The following is a 21,847-nucleotide window of genomic DNA, read 5'->3' on the forward strand; positions in this document are numbered from 1 at the left end:
CAGGATTTAAAATAAACTTAGGCTAACTGGACTTGGCAGATACCTATAGAACTTTTCACCCAACAACTACAAATATACATTCTTCTCATCAGCACATGGAACATTCTCCAGGATAAGCCACAAATCAAGTCTCAACAAATTAATAGTATCTTTTCAGACCACAACAGATTTAAACCAGAAATCAATAACAAGTGAAACTTTGGAAACTATGCAAACACATGGAAATTAAACAACATGCCTGAAAGACCTATGGGTCCAAGAAGAAATTAAACAGGAAATCAAAAAATGTCTTGAAACTAATAAAACTAAAGACACATCAAACCAAAACCTGTGGAATACAGCAAAAGCAGTACTAAGAAGGAAGTTTATTGAAATAAATGCTTAGATAAAAAGAATAGAGAGATCTCATAAATAAATAACCTAATGCTGCAATTCAAAGAACTAGAAAAACAAGAATAATCCAATAAAAATTAGTACCTGGAAAGAAATAATAAAGATCACAGGAGAACTAAATGAAATAGAATACCCCAAAATGATACAAAAGATGAATGAAGCAAAAAGTTGGCTTTTTGAGAAGATAAACAAATAGACAAACCATTAGCTAGGCTAACTATAAAAAGAAGAGAGAAGACCCAAATAACAAAAATCAGAAATGAAAGAGGAGACATTACAACCAATACCAGAGAAATACAAAAAATCATTAGGCACTTTTATAGGCAACTATACACCAACCAATTTGAAAACCTGGAGGAAATGGATAAATTTCTGGACACATACAAACTACTGAAACTAAAACAAAAAGAAGAAGAAACCTGAAGCGACCAACAACAAGAAACAATACTGAAGCAGTAATCAGCAGTCTCCTAATAAAAAAACACCCAGGTACGAACTAGCAGAAAAAGAAATCAAGAACACAAGCACATTTACAATAGTCACCAAAAAAACCCAAAAAAACCAAAAAAACCCTAGGAATAAATTTTACCAAGGAGCTGAAAGATCTACAAGGAGAACTACTAATCACTGCTGAAGGAAATTAAAGAGGACACCAAAACATGAAAAAGACATTCCATCCTCTTGGATTGCAAGAGTTAACACTGAGAAAATGTCCATACGACCCAAAGTGATTTACAGATTCAATGCAATCCCCATTAAAATACCAGTGATATTCATCACAGAAACAGAAAAAAAAATCCTAACATTCATATGGAACAACAAAAGACCCCAAATAGAGCAATCCTGAGAAAAAAAAAAAAAAAAAAAAGCTGTAGGCATTACACTACCTGACCCCAAATTATACTACAAAGCTATAGTAACCAAAACAGCATGGTACTAGCATTAAAACAGACACTTGGACCAATGGAAGAGAACAAAAAACCCAGAAATCAACCCAAATACTACCAACTGATCTTTGACCAAGGAACCAAGAACATACATTGGGTAAAACATTGCCTCTTCGGGGCTTCCAGTCAACATGGCAGAATAGATGGTCCCTACCATCACTCTCTCCCACAAATCAACCAATTTACAACTATTAAAAGGCAATGATAGCCAAGCTAGGGCTGTTAGAACTCAAGGGAAGAAGAGGACAGACCTATGGAGTGCATGAAGGTGGGAGTAGCCACAATGAGAGAAAGCACCACTCTGTTTCATGCCTTGGCCACTTCAAGGCTGGAGCTGGTGAGTGCACAAAGCAAGAGTTGGCAAAAGTTGCAGCTGTGCCCAGGAGTTGCTTGGAGGCTACAGGGGAGAATAGGGCCTGGTGGCCCCCAGGCCAGCAAGACTACTAATAGGGTTCCTGTGGACCCACAACAGCTGAAAAAAAAGAGCCACTCTGAGGCCAGTGAGTCACCATAAAGGACCAGTGCATGGCCTATCCCATGGGAAGTGTTTGGAGCATGGCGGTAGGGGAGACAGGCCCACTGGGAAAGCACTGGGGCACAGCAAGGACAGCTGATCTGCCTCCGAATACACAAAGACCACTCAGTGGAGCCTGGTCAGGAATACAGAACTATTGGGGATACAGATCACTGAAAAGACTCAGGCCCAGACCAGAGTTTCTAAACAACTCAGGTGTACTGGACCTCATGAATCCCAGAAGCACCTATAAAGTCAACCATTAAAACCTGAGCTGCAGGGCCGGCCCGGTGGCACACTGCTACAACGCGCCGCTTGGGAGCGCGGTGGCGCTCCCGCCGAGGGTTCGGATCCCACATACAGACCGGTTCCCGCTCACTGGCTGAGCGAGGTGTGGGAGCAACACCGAGGGTTGCGATCCCGTTGCCGGTCCCGGTCCGGTACGGGCGCGACACTGAGGGTTGCGATCTGTTGCCGGACACGAAAAAAGACAAAAAGGAAAAAAAAAAAACCTGAGCTACACAAAAAGCTTTCCCCAGGGAATCAGCAGCAAAGCAACAATTTAGCTCAACCACAGAGCCCACAGGAATTTCCCCCATTTTAGAAGTAAGCAAAGGACAACAAATTAGCTCCAGTGCATTGTTTAAGTGGTAGGAACAACAATTAATAATCCAACACAGAAATGAAAGAAAAAACAAAATACCCACAGACCAGAGACAAAGTTTGACATTAACTAGTAAAGGTTTCTCATCACCAAAGAAAACCTATAAAACCTAGAAGGACCAGATGTCCCCTGGGCTACCAAGCCAGGGAGGGGAGAGGGATGGGGGCCTCAGCCATGCCCCCCAACACATACAACCAGTCACAAGGGTGGGGGGCCAAGGGCCTCAGCCATGCCCCACCAATACCTGCAATCTGCCAGTAACTACCACTGAGCCACGGCAGGAAGCGCCCCAAGCTCTCCCACGCTAGGATGGTGGGGGGCCAAGTGCCTTGGCCACACACACCCCAACATGCACAACCAGCCCAGCAACGACCACCAAGCCACCACAGGAAGTGCTCTGGGGTACCAAGCTGGAGTGCTGATGGGGCAAGGGCTTCAGCCACACCCCTCTGACATCTGCACCCTGCCCAGCAATGACCAAGCCACTGCTGGAAGCCCCCTGGTCACCCAGGCAGGAATGAAGGGGGTGCCACAGTCCTCAACCCTGCCCTTCCTCCTTCTCCCACACTATTTCTTTCCCCTTTCCCTTCTCACCCTCACCCTCAACTGCTTTGCGACATCATAGAATGTAAAAAAAAAAAAAGTAATATTAATAAACTTAATAAAAGAAAAATTTCTTCACAATATACTTCATGTACTTAACAACCAACTTTACAACCTTCTTAACATGTTTCCATAAAACTGATGCCTATAAACTAAAACTAAATGCATAAACTAAAACTTTTAAGAAGCAGAAACATGTCTTTTCAAAAATAAGTCTGGCAAAAAGGAATTGTTAGTTGAGCAGTTTTCACTAAAATAGTGAAGCTTTATCTCAGTTTCATATCAAAATTATAAGTGTAAATTGTCCAAAGGACAGATATTTTACATGGTAAGCATTTAAAATAATAAAGAATTAAGTCTTTAAAAAAAAACAAACAACAGATTGTCTCTTCAATAAATGGTGCTAGGAAAACTGGACATCCATAAGTAGAAAATGATAGTAGACCCATACCTCTTGCCATATATCAAAATCAGCTCAAAATGGGTTAAAGACTTAAATATAAGACCTGAAACTATAAAACTACTGAAAGAAACACGGGGGAAAGGGGCGAGCCCGTGATGCACTCGGGAGAGTGCGGTGCTGGGAGCACAGCAGTGCTCCCGCCGCGGGTTCGGATCCTATATAGGGATGGTCAGTGCGCTCACTGGCTGAGCGCGGTGCGGCCAGTCACAAAAAGGACAAAAAAAAAAAGAAACAGGGGAAACACTTCAGGAAGTAGGAATGGGCAGAGATCTTATGAATAAGATGCCAAAAGCTCAGGCAACAAAAGAAAAAATGAACAAATTGGATTATATCAAACTAAATAGCTTCTGCACAGAAAAAGAAACAATTAACAGAGCAAAGAGGCAACCAGCAGAATGGGAGAAAACATCTGCAAACCATGCATCCCACAAGGAATTAATATCCAGAATATACAAGGAACCCGAACAACTTAACAATAAAAAAACAAGTAACCCAGTTAAAAAATGAGCAAAGGAGCTGAATAGGCATTTCTCAAAGGAAGATATATAAATGGCTAACAGACACATGAGAAAATGCTCAGCATCACTAAGCATCAGGGAAATGGAAATCAAAACCACACTTAGATATCATCTCATGCCACTTAGACTGTTACCAAAAACAGAACAACAAATGTTGGCAAGGATATAGAATAAGATGAACCCTCCTACGTAGCTAGTGGGACTGTAATTTATTGCAGCCTTTACGGAAAACAGTATGGAGGTTCCTCAAGCAACTACAGATAGAACTTCCATACAATCCGGCAATCCTGCTACTGGTTATATACCCAAAGGAATGGAAACCATCATGTTGAAGGGATATCTGCACTCCCATGTTTATCATAGTTCTACTGACAATAGCAAGAGTTGGAAACAACCTAAATGTCTATCAATGGACAATTGGAAAAGGAAAATGTGGTATATTTACACAGTGGAATACTATTCTACAACAAAAATGAATGAAATTCTGCCACTCGCAGCAACACAGATAAACTTAAAGAAAAATCATGTTAAGAGAAATAAGTCAGGAACGGAAAGAGAAACATTGCATGTCCTCACTCATAAGTTTGACCTAAAGAAAACAAATAAGCAAATAATTTTTTTAAAAAAAAGAAAGAAAGATACAGTAATCACAATAATACACTGAACTTTCAAAAGGAGAGAACAGAACTGAAGTTACCTGAGTTGGGAAATGCGGAAAGAAAAAGGTGTTTAGTAAAAAACTGGTAAACGGTCACAAAAAATTATTATGTTGTATAATGCTGAATATACTAATTATCCTGATTTGAGAATCACATATTGCACACAGGTATTGATATTCAATGTGGTACCAAAGAGATATATACAATCAATTATGTTTCACTAAAAAAAAAAAAATTAATGTCTAAATTAGGCAATAATATATGCAGAGGTATTAAGCTAAAATAATTCAAAAGTCCTAGATTTAAAATGCACTCTACATTAATATTGAACTGAGTGACTTTGAGAAAAGCAATTAAATCTCGGTCTCAGTTTTCTGACCATTAAAATGGGATCACTATTGTTATGATGACTGAATGAGGCACACAACAGTACTGTTTAAACTGTAAAGTAATCTTCAGCTGAATATAACAAAAAATAGATCAAAGGCCAAATATAATGGTTTACGATGTTTAAAATGTTGTGTTCAGTGAGAATTTTGTTCAAGTGAACTCTTAATCAGAGGATATTTAATAAAATAAAGGTCCCATTGTCTGGGTTTGGCTGAGAGTATGCGTAATGACCATAAGGAGAGTGATGGAAGCAACCTTCACACTCTCCCCTCCCTGTTGTCCCCCAAGCTTTCTCCTAGAACACCATTGTGTGCAACAGGCTTTGGAATCATACAGATTGGGCTACAAAATTCTGATTTTATCACTAATCAGCTTCTGAGCCACACCTTCTTCAATTACAAGATGAAGCCAATATCACCTACTTTTCACGGACTAGAGATAATGTATATCAGAAAACCTAGAAGAATGCCCAGTATGTAATACATGACCTTTCTAGAAAAGTTTTACATACACAAATCTTTAAGACATATGCATTTAAAAAGCACTAAAATTCAAGTATATTCAAAGTAATTAATTTAAGAACTTCAGCCTAAAATTTGGATGTCTGAAATACTATGATTTAAGTAATTTCTCTGCTATTCATTTTCCACGAATCACTTCAAGTAATATTTTTGAAATACCAACTTGGCCAAGTGACTCATCTGGCTTACTACTGCTAAGAGAATAATGCCAATGCTCCTGTTGTGACACAAGAGCCCTTTAGCATCTGCCCTAAGTCTATCTATCATATCCAGTTATTAACTGATCTTTGAATAGTACATGTAGTTTTAAAAATAACCTTTATCTTTCAGAAACAGTGAATGTGCATTGTGAAAAATTAAAAATTAGAAAATGTAGAGAAAAAAAAGATATCACATTCTCACCATCTAGGTATCATCACTATTTATACCTTAAAGTATATCCTTCTGGAGATATACAGATACACATATAGATACAGATACATGATCATAATGTACATACTACTTTAAAACCTGCTTTCTTCAGTCAATAATCTCCACCCTTCCATTTCAGTAAATTTCAGTCTCCTTGTATAGGCCATATTCAGATTTCCCCAACTGTTCTTTATAGCTGATCTATCCAAACCAATACCCAAGTCCAAATCTCACACTGCATCTAGTTTTTCCTTGCATTTATTTTAATGTAGCACTGTCACTTCCCCCCAACCATCTTTTTTAGTAATATTAACAAGCTAAAGAGATTGCACTGCTTTTCCTACAGAAATGTCCAACATTCTGAATATGTCTGGTTTCTTCCTTTCTTATTCTTCTATCACATGTTTTTCTAGATGCAGAAAAAGATAAAAGTGTATGACCCTTTAAGGTTAAAACTGTGGGAATTACATGAAAATCTGCATAAGGAATGAAAATACTCCCAGTCTTCTATACCTTTATTTTCCAAGGAAAAACTAAGAGGTTTCTTCTCTGGGAAACTACAACCACCTCAGAAGGAAAACTCCTTCACTTAGTAAGTGTTGAAGTTCCTCCGACATCTATCCATCACCATAAATTGAAAACAGCAGGTTGACAAGTCCAGTCCATGTACAAAGAGTACTGAATCAACTTTTTAGTTCCTCACTCTGAAATCTTAATAAACAACAAAGAATCATTATATAGTTGAAGAAATATTCCAAAATAAAGAGAAAACAAAATAAAGAACAAAATGACCCTTTAGAAAGAGAGAGAATGCAGGGAACCAGATTTTTTGTTTTATTTCTTAATAAAACAGAAAAAAAAAACTTTCTACTCAATATAGTTCCTGAAAAAACAATAATTAAATGATAAGAATAAGAAACAGTATACAATCAATAAATACTTCTTGGGAACTGAAAATATAATTGCCATGAGAGTTAAATAAAAGTTGACAGCTAGAATATAAAGTTGAGGGAATATACCAGAAAACATAATCAAACCCAAAGAAAAGGAAAATATAAAATAAATAAATAAAAGATTAAGAAATTCAATTCAGAACCTCTAGTTCCTGATTCCTAAAAATTACAGAAAGATAACAGAGAAAATGAGGAAAGAAAATAATCACAGAAATAACAAGAAAATTTCACAGTACATGAATCTCCAACAACTCCATCGACTGCTGTAAGCTCTATGGCTCAGTATTTCAATCACAGAATATCTTTCAGCCTTGGAAGGACTCCAGGAATCACAGATTTGAGAAGAATCCTCCATCTTCTTGCCCCCAGCCTTAGCACAGAAAAGTTTCTTTGCAAGGCCAAAGATAGAGCAGAGCCAGAGCAGAAGCCCCCGGCATCCTGCTATGGGGGGCTGAGGGCCTCAGCCATGTCCACGGCTGACCACAACCAGACCAGCAACAGAACCAGAAGCCCCCAGGGCCCTGAGATAGGGGACCAAAGACTTTAGCCCCATCCTCCAGCTGCAATCAGGCCAGCAATGGAGCCAGCTGTGTGCCAGCCCTGTACCCACCTTATCCCCTCCTCCCCCAACACCCTAGAATGTACTTATTAAAAAAATTTTTTTTAAGTTTTAAAAAAGTTTGTTTTCAAAAGATAATCAACTACCCACAAGAATAGGGAGAAGTAGCAAAAAAAAAAAAAAAATCCATAACCAAGTAATATAAAATAATTTACATGACTTTAATAGAATAGTTATACTGTCATTATTAACACAGGAGCAATATTTCACATCAACCACCCTTCACTGGGCATATACCATGAGTTTTGTTCTGATGGCCACCAGAAATTCTAAGACTTGTTCCCTGCTCATATGAAGCTAAAATATACAATCCTGAGGAAGGTGATGCAAAAACGAAAGTGAGTAGTAAAGAGAAGTCAGGTTGTTCTTTCTCAACCATAGTTTTAAGCTAAATTTGGCTAGTATACAAAATACAAATATAGATTTAAAACCAAACCGAAGATATGTTTGATTTAAGATTAGTATTTTATTTCTTGGTTTTCTCCTATTCAACTGACCTTGTCTGTAAATGCTAAATGCTTAAACAAAGAAAAGTACTATTGTATCAGAAGCCAGGTTCTCCCATCAGCTCATCCTGTGACTTTGAACAAGTTGTATCACTGCTGTGAGTCTATATTTTCTCAAAAAAAAAAAAAAAAAAATTGAGAGGACTGGAAAAGATTAAACTTGAAGGTCCCAAACAAAAATTAAATTATATGACTATCACATGTAAATAATAACTCCTGTTTCTTATTTCCCATTTAGCTGAAATTATAGCAGCAGCTACTGATTACTGAATGCCTGCTGTGTTTCACATATTAGATTGCTCAGTTTACAACTACTATTTCTAATTATCTCAACAACCTTAAAATGCGGATACTACAAAAATGAGAAAGCAAGCAGAGAGAATGGCTTACCAAATATCACACAGCTCATAAGTGCTGGAAACTGTGCTTTGAGACCATAATGCAAAATCCCATATTTTTCTCCCACAAAAGTTTCTATTATGTACTATTTACAAGCATTATTTCTACAGAAATCTAAGTAAACATTAGAAACCAAGTAACTTTAAACAACAACAAAAAAAAAAAAGCAAACAACCCTTTTGCAATTCAAAATATCAGAAATGGAAATGTTCATTCCATACTCACCTGATGCAGCAGACGTTTCAGTTTGAGCAACTGAGTTTTTACAGAAGTGCAATCCTGGACCATGTGCCGGAGGGTCATCTCATCCAGTATCACTGTATTTTCTGGTACATCTACAAACATCTTCTGAGCCTGGAAAAAGGGAGTCCCTCCATAGCTTTCAAAATGACCCAAAGGAGATTCTCTATAGGGAGAGCCTCTGCAAGGGCAGGGGAAGAAGGTGGAGGGGAAAGATACATGATATAATTTCAGAAAGAAATACAGGTAATGAAATTACTGCAGAAATTATGACAAATCATAACGTTATCACAAAGCCTTTGACTTTTACTCACCTCAGTCACTGAATGTGTTTCCACTGAAACATTCAATCAGCTCTAGTTGTTATTAAAACAATTATCTTCTGTACGGCACCCCCCTCCCTGCCCTTTTTGTGTATTTTACGCATTGGTTGAACAAACTTTCTTCCTTAGGCACCAGAATAGAAACAAAATACTCTAGAAAAGGCTTAAGAGGAAAAAATTATACTTATTCTTCCTTTTCTGCACTGATTTCCTGATCTTCAGCTTTTGAATTTGCTTGGCCTCTTAAACTGCCTTTTCTAGCCCTGTAACTTTGCTACCCACATTAATTCCCAGTTTGGACACACCCTTGGACTCCCATTTCTTGAAAGTTCCAGCAGGCAGTTATGACAGATAAACTGCTATTTCCTTTCATTTGTTTTTACGCTGTTGATAAATCATCCTTTCCAATAAAGATTAAACAAGGTTTTATAAAAGTCTTATATACACCACATATTCCCTAATCTTAAACTGCATTAAAAAAATCTACTTTAAAACAATTTTAGACTTCTCTTCAGTTTCATACAATAATATACATGTTGAATAAGAACAAAAAATTAAGGATAATGTGTTTCATGGGAGTAAAAAAAAATATCAATAAGAAGTCATGGCTACAGCAATTTTTAAAAATTACTCAAATTATGACAAGAACTTATTATGTGAAATACCAATATTTAAAATAACACACTAAAAAAGTGTTCTCTCCAACACTTTAACATGTCAGGATTAAATTCATAATGCATTAAATTTGCAGAAGTCACAATACATTAAATTTCAACCATTTTAAAAAGGTAGAAAAATGGTTTCTACTAAATTTTCAAGCTTTTAACAAACATCCCTATGTCTCTGAATTCTCAATATTCAATGAAGTTGATTTTCACGAGATTATTTTTCTCTGAAACTATTTCTCATAAGTATTTCAGGCCTTTCTTTTTTTTTAAGAATTTTTAAGTTGCTGATCCATAATTAAGAAATTAATTTTGTCCCATATCATTCTACTTTATTTTACTGGTTCAAAATATTGCTGAATTATTAAATTTCAAATACTGATAAATTAATTAGTATGAATTTACTTATCCATGATTGGCTGGATGTACAATCTAGACATGGACTGATAAATTACAGTAATAAAAAGCTACAAAAAGAGTTAAGACAAAAATAAAGAATTGCCTAGTGAATGAACATTAGAGATAAAAAGAGTTATATTTTAAGAGAAAAAGGTTAACATACTTTGGGAAATTTTCCTGGGTAGGAAAAATTTAGGATGAACTATAAAGTATGAGGTTTGGGTATGACGGAAATGAAATGCTAAAGTTTCCACAAAAAAAAAAAAAAAAGTAAAGGCACAAAGTGCAAGACGTGTTTTCCAGGGACAAGGAGACTCAAATGTGGCTTATGATGCCACAGATAGCTTGAATCCAATTTATTCTTCAGCTTTTTCCCACAACACCCCTCAGAGTGACTTCTTAATCCACAGCTAATTACCTGAGATTTCCAAAGCATGCTACAATCTCCCTCATCTCCAAATGCACGTCTCAACCTCTCTTTAGTTTCTGCCAATCTACCCATCCTGCTCTCCACTGCACACATGAACTGAGTAACTCCTCGTGTTAAGTTATTCGGCACTTCTTCAGGAAAAGTTTTCTTTTTTTTTTTTTTTTTTTTTCCTTTTTTTTACCTGAGATTTCCAAAGCATGCTACAATCTCCCTCATCTCCAAATGCACGTCTCAACCTCTCTTTAGTTTCTGCCAATCTACCCATCCTGCTCTCCACTGCACACATGAACTGAGTAACTCCTCGTGTTAAGTTATTCGGCACTTCTTCAGGAAAAGTTTTCTTTTTTTTTTTTTTTTTTTCTCCTTTTTGTCTTTTTTCATGTCCGGCAACGGATCACAACCCTCGGTGTCGCGCCTGCACCTCGCTCAGCCAGTGAGCGGCCGGTCTGTATGTGGGATCCGAACCCTCGGCGGGAGCGCCGCCACACTCCCAAGCGGCGCACTGTAGCAGTGCGCCACCGGGCCGGCCCCAGGAAAAGTTTTCTTAATCCACTAAATCAGGAGTTGACACTTTCATAGCTGTCCTTATAGAGTCCTGCACTGTGTCCCACTATACCATTTATCACAGTATACTGTGTTTGTTTACAATCTATGCCAAATTATAAACTCCATGAAGAGGCATACTGTATATTCTTTTCCTTTGTATCTGGGCTTTATTTGTTTTTGTACTGAATGGGTAAGGAGCACAAATTTTAACCACTAGGATTTTTTTAAAGCATTCATATCTTTGAGATTTTAGAATTCTGTAGTTGTGACATGACAAAAGCACTGCTTTAGAATTAAAATCTGGAAATGGTCACATTAAAACTAGTCCCAGTTAATAATCAAGTTAAAATCGTGCCAAGTGAGTAAAAGAAAAATTAGAGAAAAAAGATACTGAAGGAGAGTGGTCTGCAGTCTATATAGCATGAGAATAAGGTAGGAAATACAACTTACATTTTACGTTAACATAAATGTGAACCAAATGCATGGGACTAATGAGTTAAATATATTTGGGTTTTTTTTTTTTTTTTTTTTTTTTGTCTTTTTCCATGTCCGGCAACGGATCGCAACCCTCAGTTTCACCCCCGTACCGGACCGGGACCGGCAACGGGATCGCAACCCTCAGTGTTGCCCCCGCGCCTCGTTCAGCCAGTGAGCGGGAACCGGTCTGTATGTGGGATCTGAACCCTCGGCGGGAGCGCCTCCGCGCTTCCCAAGCGGCGCACTAGCGCAGTGCGCCACCGGGCCGGCCCTAAATATATTTGAATAGTCAACAAGTCTTAAAGACTCACTAACTATGCACACAAAGAACTGGCCTCTAGAAAAGCCAATTAGATTAAAGAGCCAGCTCTGGCCTCAAATTTAGGTGTAAATCATAGTAGACAGTAACTAGCTATTAAAAATACTTAATACCTTTGGGCCATAGTTTCTTTAACTCTCAATGTCTCCACTGCCTGCTGAATAAAGTTCTTATGCCTTAGGTTGCATTCAAATACTTCCACCATGAGATTCTAAACTAAACTTGTATCTTCTCCTAGTAATGAAATGCTACTTCCTTCAGAAGCCCTTTCTGATCCCCTCAACTAGACAAAACTACCATTTTATGATTCTTAATTTATTTTACTGCATAAATTAAGGAAAAATATATACTTATCAACTCTAATTGGATTGTAAACCATTTGAAAATAGAGCCATATCTTATAGATTGTTATATTACCTGCATAGATCATCTGAGTTCAAATCTCAGCTGTCACTTACTAGATATATAACACAAAGACCAAGTTACTTATTCTCTCTGTGATTCATTTTCCTCATCTATAAAATGGGGGATAATAGCTGTACTTACCTTATTAGATTGGTATAAGAATTAAATGAGGTAATATATGACGATACTTTAAAAAGTTTGTGGAAAAATAGAAGTGAAAGATAATACAAATATTACATGAACTTTTGAAGTCCTCTTGTATGTTACAGTGCTTGGAACAGAGCATGACATACAGTAAATATTAAATAAACAATTAGTATTGCATTATGATTGTTATTATTAATAATTTCAAACTTCTTTTTATTGAAAAAAATTTAAACAAATGTCAGAAGAATACTACAATGATCAACCATATACCTCACCTATATTTACTGACTATTAAAATATTGACACATTTGCTTTAAACCTGTATATTCATTGCTAAACCATCTGACAATAAATTAAACATAAAACCACTGGAGGAGCATTTACTGGAAAAAAATAAATATAACTGAGAAGGCTAAGAAGCAGAAAGAGACAAAGATGGAACAGAAGGCAAATATATAACCAAGGTTATTCTCAGAAAATAAAAGGAGACTATGAAGATGTTAGAGGGTGGGGAACATAGGATAGAAAGCTAATGAAGATTTTGAGATTTTTAGATTATTAGAAAATGATGTAGTTCACACATGAGAAACTAAATCTTAGAAAAAGAATGGGAGGTATAAATCACTTTCTAAGACCAAAGGCATGAATCCAAGGACAAAGGCATAAAGAGGTTGAAAGGAATAAACATGAGACAAAAGAGGAACTGCTGGCCATAACATCCCATATTAAGTCGACAGGTATAAATCTGTATGTGTGTATAAATTTTAACAGTAATAGATTTCTAGCAGAAAAATTACGTAGCAAAAGCAAAACTATAAGCTGCTATGATGTGGATTCCTTAAAACGTTAGTGGTACATTAATGAAAAGAGAATCTATGTAGACGATCACAGTCCTGGCAGGCTGGTTGATATGAACTAATAGGGATATGGTTCGAGGCAAAAATGAGTTCAGTGGCTAGAAAAGCATGAGAAAGAAATGCCCACTATCACCAATATTACCTAACATTATCCTGAAAGTACAACCAATAAAATCAACAGGAAAAAAACAGGATGCAGACAAACTGCAGAAAGGAATCTTTTTAAAATATCATTTTTTAAAACACATTTAAACTGAATCCACATACAGCAGCAGCATCTCATATTAAAACCACAAACCTAAAAAATCACATGGGTGCATAATCATTTATTGCAGTTTTAAAGGAATCTCCCCAAATGGCTACATCCATAAGCTTCCAAATAACTTTATCCTTCCCCACTTCCAACAGAATCTCTTGATTACTAAATGTGTGGTTTTGTGCCAATCTTCAAGCATGTGATACATAGGTTAGACTGTGAGTGCAGATGTCTGTGTAGCTGTGTGAGACAGAGATTTTTCTTTTTAATTTCTTACCTAATCTAACTCACAATTTTAATTTCACCAAATCTTTAGTATTTCTTTTCTCACATTAATAAAAACTTTATATTAAAACTTAAATATATGTACGTATTTTTATGTTTGTGATTATATTTTTTTAAATGCTAGATTCAACACAACCCCAACCAAAATTCCAGCAAGTTATTTTGTAGATATTGACAAAGTGATTCTAAAGTTTCTATGAACAGGCAAAAGACCCAGAATAGCCAATACAGTATATTAAGGAAGACAATGAAAGTTGGAGGACTGACTCTGACTTCAAGACTTACTATATAAAGCTACCATAATGAAGACAGCATGGCATTGGTGAAAGAACAGACAAACAGATCAATTGAACACAACGGAGAGCTGAGAAATAGACTCGCATAATATGGTCAACTGATCTTTGACAAAGCAGTAAAGGCAATGCAACAGAGAAAGGATAGTCTTTTCAACAAATGGGACTGAAACAACTGGGCATCCACAGGCAAAAGAAATCACCTTCAACCTTTCACAAAAATTAACTCAAAATGGATTAAAGACCTAAACATAAAATACAAAACTGTAAAATTCCTACAATATAAAAAGGGAGATATTCTAGGTGATCTTGGATTTGGCAAAGAGTGTTTAGACACAACACAAAAAGTGCAATCCACAAAAGGAAAAATGGATGTCGAACTTCAAAAATTTTTTTAAATCTCCTCTGCAAATAACTCCACTAAGAGAATAAGACAAGCCACGGACTGGGAGAAAATATCTGCAAAACATATATCTGATAAAGGACTGTTATCTAAAATACGAAGAACTCTTAAAACTCAACATAAGAGAACAAATAATCCAATGTATAAATGGGCAAAGATCTGAACAGACACCTCACTAAAGAAGGTCACAGATGGCAAATAGGCATGTGAAAAAACATTCAACATTATATATTATTAGGGAATTACAAATTAAAACAAGATACCACTACATACCTAATAATTAATGTCCAAAGCCTATTAACAAATGCTGTTGAGATTGTGGAGCAACAGGAGCTCTCATTCATTGCTGGTAAGAATGTAAAATGGTACAGCCACATTGGAAGACAGCTGGCAGTTTCTTACCAAGTTAAACATATGCTTCCCAGAAGATACAGCACTAGTGTCCCTTGATATTTACCAAAATGGGTTTAAAACTTATATCCATGCTAAAACCTGTACATAAGTGTTTAAAGAAGTTTTATTCATACCTGCTAAAACTTGAAAGCAACCAAGATATCCTTCATTAGGTGAGTGAATTAAGAAACTGTGATATATCCACACAATGGAATTTTATTCAGCAAGAAAAATGTGAGCTATCAAAAGCCACAAAAAAATGTAGAGGAACCTTAAATGCATATTGCTAAGTGAAAGAAGCCAATATGTAAAGGCTATATACTGTATATTTCCAGCTATATGGCATTCTAGAAAAAGCAAAACTTGGGGAGATAGCAAAAAGATCAGTGGTTGCAGGAGTTCAGGGGGGAAGAGGGGAGAAAGATGAATATACAGAGCACACAGAATTTCAAGGGCACTGAAACTATATTCTGTATGACACTGTAATGGTAGATACGTGTCATTATATATTTGTGAAAGCCCACAGAATGTTCAACATAGAGTGAACCCTAATGTAAATGATGGAATTTAGTTAATAATAAAGTATCGATATTGGCTCATCAATTCTAATAAATATACCTCAATAATGCAAGATGTTAATAATAGGAGAAACTGTACAAAAAAAGGTGAGGGAATATATGGGAACTTTGTACATTCTGCTCTACATTTCTATAACCCTAAAACTGCTTTAAAAAATAAAATTTATTAGTTAAAAAAAAAAAAAGCATGAATGAAGGAAGAGAACCACGTCCAAAATGGAAGAATAAATATCTCCAAAAATCCACTCCTCCATAAGAGCACTGAGAGCACTGGTATATTTGTCAAAACCAACTTTTTTGGAACTCTGGAAATCAACTAAATGCTTGCAACAACCAAGGAGCATTTATTCAATAAAGACTGATAAGTCTCAGTCAGAACATCAAGCTTTGTGGCATTTTAATTTATCTTATCGCCATGCCCATTTCCTTAGCTTTGTGGTAGCTTGAAAACCAAGAGCCTTACAAGTATGGTTGCTATGAAATCTAGCAGTTACTAGAGGATGGGGGAAAATGTGTATGGAACTGTCCAAAAAGCACCATTTACAGAAACTGTTACTATGTGAACTGTCTGGCAGCTCCCTAGAAAAGGCCCATTCTCAGTACTTGTTTTATCTGAGCTGATTCAGAGCTTCCTCAGTTGGAACAGCCATAGTATATTTGTTGGAAAAAAAAAAAATCAGTGGCAATTGCTTAAAATCTCAGCTGCTTGATAATAGCAGATGGGACAAACAAGAAACTAACCAAAAAATGTAAAAGGAAAAGCCAAGAAATGAGATGTCCACAGGAGGCTTTATAATGCTCTAATATATTCTCGGGAATAGACAAGACCAAACAAACATGTAGGATGTGTATGTACCAAGGAAATACCTAAGAAAGCCCTAATCTTTCACCATTGGCTGACGTTGAGGCCCTGAGTAAGCAGGAAGTGAAGGCAAGGGCAGAGCTGCAAACCGATTACCAGGGTGTTGAAGGTATGACTAAACACACGCAGAGCCCCTTGGCAAGGCCAGGAGGCTTACTGATTTTAGACATTTAAGGAAATCTCTGTCCAATCATCAGCTGACCACTAAACAAACCAAGCAGAGACTTCAAATATACAAAAATATGGACTTTACAGAATTAGTCCAGAAAGTCACTAAACAACAAAAAGCAACAACAAAGATAAATCATAACAAATCCTGGAAAGGGAGAAATCTGATTTGAATATTTTCCACATTATTTATATTTACCTTTTCAAAAATTTTGTGACAGCAAGAAATGATGCTCATATAATTCCCTTAGTTAATTGAACAGAGGGAAGGGTGGAGAGGGGAGGGGCAGAAAGAACTTGAAGAATTAATGGCCAAAAACTTCTCAAATTTAATGAAAAACATTACACACACACACACACAAGGTTCAACAAACTCCAGATATGATCAACTAAAGAATTTGTTGCTAGCAGACCTTCCCTACAAGATACAGCGAAATTGGAGACTTTAATAACCTCTCTTTCAATAATGGATAGAACTAGGCAGAAAATCAACAAAGAAATAAAAGACTTTTGCAACACTATAAACCAACAAGACCTAACAGACATTTACAGAACATCTATAGAGATTAAATTAGTAATCAAAAAACTTGTCACAAAGGAAAGCCCAGGCCCAAATGACTTCACTGTTGAAATCTACAAAACAGTCAAAGAAGAACAAAAATGTTTCACAAACTCTTCCCAAACACACAAGTGGAAGAAGCACTTCCCAATTCAATCTATGTTGTCCTGATACCAAATCCAGACAAAGACATCTCAGGAAAAGAAAACTACAGAACAAAAATTTCTTTAAAAATATTTACACAAAAATCCTCAACAAAACACTAGGCAAGTTGAATCGAGCAATATATATAAAAGGATTACGTAGCATGACCAAGTGGGATTTATCCAAGAAATGTAAGGTCAGTTCAACATCTGAAAATAAGTGAATGGAACATACCACATTAATAGAATAAAGGGCGGGGGGAGGTTATCTCAACAGGTACAGAAAAAGTATTTAACAAAATCCAACACCTTTTCATGATTAAAAATTCTCAACAAACTATGAATAGAAGGGAACTTCTTCAAACTGATAAAGAGTTTCTATGAAAAACCCACAGCCAACATTATACTTAAAGTAAAAGGCTGAATGTTTTCCCCTAATATCAGAAACAAAGACACATCTGTTGGCTCTCACCAGTTCTATTCAGCTTTGTACCAGAGGTTCTAACCAGAGCAGTTATACAAAAGGAAAATAAAAAGTTTCTATATGGAAAAGGAAAAAGTAAAGCTATTCTCAGATGACCTATCTTGTATATACAGAAATCCTAAGGAACTAAGGAGCCAGAGTAACTCAGGACAGCAGCAAAACTTACAAGGAAAAGGGAAAGTGAGCCAAGGGCCAGGTTTTTTGTGGGCTATGGGTAGGGACCAAGAAGTAGGAGATGAAATGCCCTAAGTCTCAAAAGAAAGGGACTTAAGAATACTTCGTTTAGAAGTGACAATGAGGAATGAGGACAGAGACCCCCACCTCTACATAGCAAAGTACTAGGGTGACTGGAAAATAAGAATCCTTCATGTAAGAATGCTACTGGGGAAGTAGTACATTTGGTTAAAGGATAGATTTCAGGTACAATCAGGAGAGAATGTAGGCAAAGAGGTCAAGGATGGTAGTTTGTCAGGATGTAAGAGAATTCCATACAGCATAGAGGAAGGTATAGAATAAACAGAGCAGTATTACAACGAGATAATAACAGAACGTAGATCAGTAGTTCTCAACCACCAGTCTTCTCAACACCCCTGAGCTATGGATAAGACATAATCCTATAAATTTCCATGACAATGATGGGAATTGAGGGGCGGGGAGGATAGGGAACCAACACTCAAAAAGTTATACAATTGGAACAGAGACTTTGCACACTTAATATTAGAAAGGCCCCAGGGTCAATACATCCAAACCTTTTTAGTATTAAGGCATAGAGAGGAAAAAAATAGTTTTAAGGTATGCTGGGGTAAGGCTTGTTTTCGAGGAGGTTTCTTTTTGTACTATCCATCCTTATAACTGACTCTGGGCTAATGTCCCAAACCCAGCACAGCCACCCCAAACCTTGAGAAAATCAATAAACTGGTCAACTTATAACCATTCACAACAAACCAGTGTGACTAAGCCCACTTGCTGGAAAACTCTGTGATAAGTAAACCAGATTAGTGACCCCTAAAAAAGCTGTGCATTTATCTCTCCTGAGAATCATCAGTGTGGCTGATCCACAAATCATTAGTCCCTTACACTGTGTAGAAGGGATCTGTGATCATGTTTTGGTAAATGACTATATATATGTTTTTACCACCTTTTGCAAACTCATAGTACTACATTTATACATTAAAGGCACAATGGAGTCCACTGTTTTAAAAAAACCACTTTATTATTTATTCTCATACTCATTTGACCAGAGAACCTCTCTTCGCTACATCTGTTGACATCCAGGGAACAGTTTTTGGAAAATGTTGCTTAACTTTTCTGACAGATGACTATAATCAGCTTCAGCTTGATCATTCCAAATGACAGAGATGAATACAGTCATCACTCAATATCAGTGGGGGATTGGTTCTAGGACCCTCCATGGATACCAAAATCTGCAGATGCTCAAGTCACTTATACAAAATAGTGTAGTATTTGCTTATAACCTGTGCATATCCTCCCATATACTTTAAATTATCTCTAGATTACTAATAACTTAATACAATATAAATGCTATATAAAGTTTTTTAGTTGTTACACTGTATTATTTTTTATTTGTATTTTTTTTTTATTGTTATATTGCTATTATTTATTTTTTCCAAACACTTTTGACCTGCGGATGGTTGAATACAGGGATGCAGAACTTGCAGATACAGAAGGCCTACTGTACCTCCAGATTCTATTTTGGACAGTCTGATTAAGAGTCTCACTTTAGGGCTGGCCAGTTAGCTCAGCCAGTTAGAGCATGGTGCTGATAACACCAAGGCCCAGGGTTCGATCCCTGTACCCACCAGCCACCAAAAAGAAAGAAAGAAAAAGAGTCTCACTTTAAGCTAACAGCCATCCTCCCTTTATCTTAAACTGCATATGTGATAGTTCTGATATCTAGAGTTAGAGATCACATCTACTTATTCCTCAATATGACCCAGCAATCCAGCTATGGTGAACTTAGGAGTAGTTCTCTGAAAATGCCATACCCTTCCAACACATGCTTTTGCACATGCCATTTTTTCCATCTGGAATACAGACCATCCACCTATAGTAATCATTTCTCTGCAATCTCTATAGTCATATTTTAGAAACAGTTCAACCCTGCTATGACCACTGCACACTGTATATATGTACCCAAATATTACACTGTATTCCATAATATATACAATTATCATGGGTCAATTAAGAAAAAAAAATAGACAAGAAAAAAAAAGAATCAGTTCAATGGTAACTTCCTTTATTCTCCACTATTCTACACAAAAACTAGTCACTGCATGCTCCTGAAGTCCCACAGACATTTCCTCATTGCGGCACTCATGATCACTGCACTGCACTACCTCGCATTATAACTGTCCACAAGCCCTTCTCTGCCTTAGACTCTGAGCATCCTGGCAGCAGGTACTATACACTAATTATCTTCATATGGGATTGAACAGGTATATGAATCTTATCTTTACCGATAAGTGCAAAGATTCCTCCTGAGCTCACTACCTGCAGAATTCTTATTATCTTCAAAACAATGTTCCAAGAAGTCATTACCAATCCACAGCATTCACCTTTCACATCAACTCCAAATTCATCCCAACTTGAGAAGTTAGCAGTGTTAACTTCAAAAAATATTTGTTAAATAGATGAATAAATCTTAAGAGTAAGCAATGGTTATGTTTTAGTTAGGTTTCTAAATTTTCATAAATTGGCCTTAAATTTACCTTTTTTATAAACTATCAAAGATTAGGGAAGCATAACCTTCATTACTATCAATGAAGACTGCCTTTATATCAAGTTCTTGTCTGATAATACCAGTTCTCTGATGTCTATTCCTTATCAGAAGCCCAGATGTGAGAAACAGAACAGCCAAAATAATGCCCAGAAGGGTATGTACTCCATGCATTCTTCTAGATCTTCTCAATTATATCCTTGCATTGAATTATAACAACAGAAGATTTTTAGTTGGACCTCGCTGTTTCATGATCTTCTGAAGAACTGCCTTTTCTCACTTGGACTAGAATTCTTTACGGCTTGCACTGAAGAACACAACTAAAACACAGACTTAGAAATTAATCATTATTTTTACTTTGGAAAGCTGTCTGGGACCTGTCCACCATATCACAAGATATTCTCCTTCTAAGAACTCATGCAGGCAACTTCTCTCAGGTTTTTTTCCTCATAAAAGCAAATCAATTCAGGAGAAACATATTCTTTATCTTACGCACACTATACACCTCGTAATGGATCAAGTTTTATTCTTTGCTGTTGCTGCAGAAAATCTCAGAAACAATTTTTTTTCTTCCTTTAGGAACTGTATGGGAACATGTTTTCCTTTCATTATTTCTTTATCCCAATCTTATCATTTGCAATGTAAATGTGCTCCAAAATGACTTCAAATCCCTTGTAAAATGAGAGAGTGAAAAGGAAAAAAGTTAATAACTGCCATTGGGTGCCTACTGTAAAACAGACACTGCTTCAGGCACTTTTTTCCCTGATCCTCAAACACTGAGAAAAAGATATTATTAACTACGTTTCACAGATGGTAAACTGAGGTAGAAAGGGGTTACATAAATTCTGTAGGATTGCAAAGCTAATTTGTGCCAGGCCAGGTTTTGATCCCAGGTTTGAATGACTACAGATCCCCGTTACACATACGACCTGATCAAAGACTATCTTGTACTTCAAAAGAGAAAAGACTTCTAGCATTGTATGGTACCTTCTTTCTTCTGTTCCTAACAGTACATGTGGAATTTTAAATTTTCAACTAAAAGAAGACAACTCACTTGGCATTAATTTTACACACTACTATTTAGAGAAATTATAAACTTTAACAAAATCAACATTAAATCATTCCCAAATGAGAACTAGTAAATCACCACAACTTAAAGTCCAAATAGCAGATATAAATATTTATATTTATAATAAATCTAATGAAAAAAATTTGAGCCAAAAAGAAAGAATTAGACATGTTATTCCAATTAGTACCACATGTAACTTGAAATGTTTTCTAGTGCCTCTCAAAACCAGACAAAAACAGTTGGGGGGGC

The 21,847-nt window shown here is 36.5% G+C and overlaps 1 protein-coding gene across 5 annotated transcripts in view; it reads right to left on the bottom strand.

Annotated features, from left to right (window-relative positions):
- CCSER2 (coiled-coil serine-rich protein 2) overlaps nucleotides 1–21,847 on the bottom strand; it is a 208,766-nt gene that overhangs the window by 76,502 nt on the left and 110,417 nt on the right. For 4 of the 5 annotated variants that reach the window (XM_008580570.1, XM_008580572.1, XM_008580573.1 and 1 more), the window contains exon 6: nucleotides 8,786–8,981. In XM_008580570.1, coding sequence (XP_008578792.1) covers nucleotides 8,786–8,981 — 196 coding nt within the window. Of the gene's footprint in view, nucleotides 1–8,785; nucleotides 8,982–21,847 lie in introns of those variants that run through there. The other variant, XM_008580574.1, reaches the window with a different exon arrangement.

This window comes from Galeopterus variegatus, unplaced genomic scaffold (genome assembly GCF_000696425.1).
Source record: "Galeopterus variegatus unplaced genomic scaffold, G_variegatus-3.0.2 Scaffold2128, whole genome shotgun sequence".
Lineage (NCBI taxonomy): Eukaryota > Metazoa > Chordata > Mammalia > Dermoptera > Cynocephalidae > Galeopterus > Galeopterus variegatus.